This window comes from Oryza sativa, chromosome 10, assembly GCF_034140825.1.
Source record: "Oryza sativa Japonica Group chromosome 10, ASM3414082v1".
Lineage (NCBI taxonomy): Eukaryota > Viridiplantae > Streptophyta > Magnoliopsida > Poales > Poaceae > Oryza > Oryza sativa.
In genome coordinates this window covers 17,339,780-17,345,779 of record NC_089044.1, presented here as the reverse complement: position 1 = coordinate 17,345,779, position 6,000 = coordinate 17,339,780, and the positions used below count along the sequence as shown (strand labels likewise).

The window sequence follows — 6,000 nt, the reverse complement described above, 5'->3', positions numbered from 1 at the left end:
ATGTTGGCCTTGTCTGTGGTGTGCACGTGGCACTCAGGTGACATTAGAATTAAAAACTTTCAACTCATTCTAAAACTTTTAATTTAAAATTTAAGAAATTTTAACTCAAAATTCAAAAACTTTCACCTCAAAGTTTAAAACCTCCAACCCAAATTTTAAAACTTTGAGTTTGATTTTTTTAATTTCAACTCAAATTTAAAACTTTCAATTTAACTTTTTAAAACTTTTAACTCAATTGTTTATATATCATTTTATTATAAAAATGCTAAACATGGATTAGTAATGTTATTAATACCTAGAAGGAATTAGCGGCGGGAGGTGAGGCGTGCCGCGCGCTAGGATCGTGCGCTTGTTTGCGATCTGGCTCACACATTAGGAAGCCCCTAAGAGCATCATCAACAGCATCTTGATATCATTTCCTACATTAGGAAGCCCCTAAGAGCATCACCAACAGCATCTTAATATCATTCCCTATCTGGTATTTTGGGGATTTTTTTTTTGTTAAAAATTACTTCCAACAGATTTCCATAACTAAAATTTTTTGGGATATAATTTTAGAATGCTCTTGATGATTCTCTAATAAACGGGAACATATCTCCCTTAACTGCATGACGTCAAAGCGCCAAAAAGTAGTATAAAGAACATGCAGCCTGATAGATGGATAACATAAGGACATAACATGCAATGCAATGAACCAGACAGAACCCTGAAGATGTCGAAATGGAGAGCCACCGGTGGAATATTAGTACTATGACGTAGGCTAGTAGCAAATCAACCATACTGGACATGGTGGGCATGCAAATCGAACTCTAGCTAACCGATGAACAAAATGGCTAATCGTGGAAAATCAAGGGTGGCCTTGGGCAGCTTGAAAAGGAACAAAATGCAGATCCAGCAGGTAACTGGCCAAAAGAAAGAAAGAAATAGCAACTGAGTCTTTCGGCGGTTGGCCCCAACCATGAAGCTGTGGCTGTGTTTAGTTTCACATCAAAAATAGAAGTTTGAAGAAATTGGAACGATGTGACGGAAAAGTTGGAAGTTTGTGTGTGTATAAAAGTTCAATGTGACGGAAAAGTTAAAAGTTTGAAGAAAAAAATTGGAATCTAAACAGGGCCTGAATAATCAACAATTTAATACAACTATAGAAATAGCCCAAAAATAGTGAATTTTCCTATTGCTTGCTTCATTGTCATCCTCCTAAGGATTGAAAGGGAGATGAATAGAGTGCTTGGTAGGACATGATAATTTAAAGCACAAAACTCCCAAATGGAATAAGATGCATTCGATCCATTATCTTCACAAAGATCAAGAGTAGTTCATTTCAACGTTCCAGATTTGACATCACAAACATTTGTGTTATTATGTTTTCAGCTCACACAAGAAAGGTATACATGCACTTTCTCTCCACAGAACAGAAGGCAAAATGATGTGTGCACTAACTCAGCATATATAGCAAGCCTTCAGTAACTGGTAACCTGATATTAATCGTAAGTTCTTCAATTTCCTAAAAGAAAAAAAAAACCTTCAGTTTTCAAACACTGATGGTTGGTTTCAATTTCTCAGGCCAGGTGTACTGACCTTCATGCTAAACTAAACTGATTTTACATCAAAGTACAATAAGTACTAAAATCAGTAGATGATGAATACCTCAGAATAGAGGCTTAACATGGTAACATTGAGCAAATTTCTTGTTTAAGCAATTAGTACAAACTACAAAGTGCCGATGCATGAATTCAACAAACTAATGTGTTCTGGGTGATAAAATACAACAACAGTGTCCTGCAGAAACACTCATATGAACTAGCTAGCTACAACAAAGCCATATGTGCTTAAGATACACGGTAGTTCAAAAATATTATATCAAGCACAACATTTGAGACTCAGCGCACATAATTCACGAGATGTTCATGAGGAAGCAGGGCATGTATTGACACCATTCTTGCAATCACGAGTAAGATCACTGAATGTCTCCAATTTCCTCTTCCCCCGAAGGAACACCTCAGTGTCAACTGCAACCCTCATGTATCCATCGAATTCAACAGCATTACCATTGCTCAGCTCCTTTGTTTCAGTGTACCACTCGCTGTTCTCATCCCATAAATCCTTGAAGTCATCCAGGAAGTGTGTTCGATACTTACCCTTCATTGGGTCAAAGAATGATTTATCGGGTTCATTGGTTGCAATGTACAAATGCCGGCCAGCACCGACCTTATCATTAAGTGTCGTAAGGAGACTATCTGGAGAAGTATCTCTATCAAGATTTGGCCACAACTGTTTGTTCTGGGCTTTCTCCCCCCTCACAACATGGACTGAATCAAAGTCCCAATCCATCCGGGAGGAAATGGCAGACACGATCTCCATCAATCGACGCGATTTCCACAATAAATACCATGGGCGCTTGATCACTGCCTCCGTCTCACCCTCACATACACGAGACCAGAAGTTATCAGGCTCAACATTCCCAAACTTCCTCATGATCAGTGTGTCCTTGACGTCACGAAGTTGCATCGGGGTCACCTTGATGTCTTCAGTGTAGTGATTCTTCAGTCTATCCTTCTTGTGCCACTTCCCCCAATCTGTCCAGAACTGGCTCTGGTCAATGACCGATGCTGATTGCTTCAAGTGCTCAAAATCAAAGTAGAGCCTAAAATCTCTCTCTTCATCCTTGCCACTTGAAGTATACCGTGAATTGAGGCACACATTAAGGTCCATAACAAGTGTCCGGTTCAAGTACTGTGCCTCACCAAGTGCACACAAGAATCCCCAAACGTAGTGGTTCATGCTCTTGCATCTCTCACCACCGCCCATGTAGATGAGATACTTTCCGCGGCTGAATTCAGACTCAGATTCGACCACCGGTAAATTGTCATTGACAGCTTCACCGACAACTAGCTCCGGCTCGGAGGCGGCCGTGGTGTCTGCATTGGCAGCGTTCTCATCGAGCCTCATCTGCGTCTTGGCCGGCACAAAGTCGGTGACCGGTGCCTCGCGCTTGCCCTTCTTCCCCTTCTTGCCCTTGCGGCGGCCGCTGCGCTTGGCGCCGGTGCCGGAGTGGTACTCGCCCACATTGCCGACGACGAGGTTGCAGGTGTTGACGTCGCGGGTGAGCGTGAAGCGGCGGTAGTCCTTGTAGTAGGTGGTGCGGCCGTTGGTGTCCTCGGCGGGGCGGAAGCGCCATGCGAGGTCGCACTCCATGGGGCTCCCCGGCACGGCGACGGGGCGGCCGAAGCGGTAGAAGTGGAGGTCGGAGAACTTCTCGATCGCCGTGCGCATGAGCAGGTTGAAGAGATCCTTGTCCCCCGTGCAGTCCACCGGCGCCTCCGTGTCGCAGGAGACCGCCTCGACGATGGGGTTCTCCTCCGCCGCGGCGCCCGCGTCCGAGCTGGCGTCGGTGTCAACGGTGACGGCCCGCTCCGCCCCCGACGACTCCTCCTTGGTCGCGACGTCCTCGAGCTTGATGAACGGGACGGCCTCGGCGACGACGGTGGCCTCCGCGGCGGCGGCGGCATCGGAGGAGTTGGCGCCGATGGCGGCGGCGAAGTCCTCGCCGGTGCGGAGGACGGAGTCGTCGGCGAGGAAGGTGGAGTTGGAGGTGGCGGAGGTGAGGAACGCGGTGAGCTGGTGCGATGAGGGGTGGAGGAGCGGGTCGTCGGGGCTGTGGACCGCGGCGAGGAGGGTGAAGGCGAGGACGGCCGCCACGAAGAGCGCGAAGAGGAGGTTGCCCCCGGAGCGCAGCGCGGCGCGCAGGTCGATCCCGATCCCGGTCCCGGTCCCGGCGCCGCCGCGCCACCGCGCCGCGGACAGCGCCCCCGCCCGGCCCAGCATTCCGCCGCCCGGATCTGGCCGCCGCGGCGAGGGGGGAAGAGTGGGGGAGTGAGAGCGAGGTGGGGATCTGGGAGTGGGAGGAGTCGCCGACAAGGCGAGGGTGCGTGCGGCTTACTCCAGTGTTGGTGTTTTTTTACTGGGGAATGTGGCCGCGGTTGCTTGCGGTGGTCGCCGGCGATGGGCGGTGTCGGATGGCCCGTTGACTGGGGTGGCCCGGGAATTGCGGTCTGTTGTTGTGGGCTTTCATGGGCCGGAATTTCGCTTCTTTTTTTTGAATAAGTTCACATGACGTCCCTCAACTTTACGTCGAGTCTAGCTGATATCCCCAGTCCACAATATCAGAAATCTATACCCCTCAACTATCACAAACCGTGCAAAAAAAAAAAAAAAGGTCCTGAGACATTATTGACTCAGTTTTTCCTAGGTTGCGCTGACGTGGCATTACGTGGACCCCACAATTTAGCGTCCTCTATTCTCTTCTCTTCTTTTTCTTCTTCTTCTTCTTCTTCTTCTTCTCTTTTCTCTCCTCTTTTCTTTCATCTCCTCTCTTCTCTACTTCACCAAGACTGAGAGGCCAGCGGGCAAAGCAGGCAGGGGGCGGCGCGGCTATGACTATGAGTACAAAAGAAACAACAGTAAATTTAATAATCCTCAGGTTTCTAAACGATAATTAGATTCACATTTAAGCCGCAGTTGTGCTGCTCTTCTCTCTTGCGTGAATTTCATCAAGCATGTTTCTGGCTAGCGGCGAGATCCTAGCCTCCAACTCCTAGAAGTCCACCTATACCTCCGCCGCCTCTGTCTTGAAGCCCAGCTTTTCATCCCCCTTACATGTACTCGTCCACCTCGTAGCCTCCTATCCTTACCACCGCCTCATACACCCTCCACGTCGCATGCGCCCTCCCCTTCACCACCAACGCGTCAGCTTGTACAAGTCCTCCTCCCCCTCCACGAACCTGCCGCCTTGCTCATTCTCCTCCAGGAACGCCTCCACGAGCGCATCCACAGGGGCGGCGGCGCCGTCCTCGATTATCGGCGAGGAGGACACGAACGTGGCATAGATGGCCAGGTCGGCGTGGTACCAAGGTTCGGCACGATGGACCAGTAGCCATGACGCTGGAGCTCGGCCATGTGGCGAGGAGGTCGCTCTTGAGGAGGCGGCCGAGGAGCGGTCAGAGGAGGTGAGGCGCTTGAGGGATTGCACGGCGAGGATGGCCTTCGTGTAGTGGGAGCGGCCGCACTGGATTGCGCCATGGTTGTCGCACGGGCCACAGGTGATGCGCCCCGCCCCCTTCTTGCTTTGCTCACTGCGCCGCTCGCCGCTGCACTCGCCCGCTGCCCCTGCCTGCTTCGCCTTCTGCCTGCCCCCGCCCTGCCAATCTCGCTGAAGAAGAGAAGAGAGGAGACAAAAGGAAAGAGTAGAGAAAAGAGAAGAAGAAAAGAGAAAAAAAAGAAGAGAAGAGAAGTGAAGTGAAGATATGACACTGACATATGGTGCCCACTATATGCCACGTCTGTGAAACCGAGGAAAAATTGAGTCAATATTATCTCGGGACCTTTTTTTTTTCACACGGCTTGTAATAGTATAGGAGTAGAGATTTATGGTATTGCGGATTCCAAATTTGATCACCGTCATAGCCATCATAGTCGATCCAACGGAAACATAAACATCGAGGACACTTCACCAATATGAAACATCCAGTGTGAGCCACCAAGTAAATCGTGACTCATCTTACCAATCAACGACTCATCTTACCAATCAAATAAAAAGTTAACTTATCTTGTACATACAACTATTTTTCTTTATAAACGACCTCGTGCTAAAAACATACTACCTCCTTTCTTAATATACGACGCTAACGCTGTTGACTTTTTACATACTACTCATACTATTAAAAAAATTAAGTAAATATTTTTTTCTTGATTTATCACTAAAGTAACTTTGAGCATTACTTATAATTTTTAAGATTTATATAAATTTTTTAATAAAACAAATGATCAAAGATTGTGAAAAAAATCAGCAGTATCTTGCTCCCTCCGTCCCATAAAAAATAAATCTATGACCGGATGTGATATATATGTATTGCTAGATTTATAGTATTAGGTTGGTATTTTATGGGACGGAGGGAGTAAATGACTATATCGGACCTTCCAATTGGATTTTACCCAACCGAG

General features: G+C 47.7%; 1 protein-coding gene and 1 pseudogene across 1 annotated transcript; both read right to left on the bottom strand.

Annotated features, from left to right (window-relative positions):
- Window positions 1–1,633: 1,633 nt before the first annotated feature.
- Window positions 1,634–3,952, bottom strand: LOC4348793 (uncharacterized). Its single transcript, XM_015759249.3, has one exon. The coding sequence runs from the start codon at window positions 3,823–3,825 to the stop codon at window positions 1,906–1,908; it is 1,920 nt and encodes a 639-aa protein (XP_015614735.1). The 5' UTR covers window positions 3,826–3,952; the 3' UTR covers window positions 1,634–1,905.
- On the bottom strand, window positions 3,786–5,461 carry LOC112936581 (uncharacterized; annotated as a pseudogene).
- Between the last annotated feature and the right edge of the window lie 539 nt (window positions 5,462–6,000).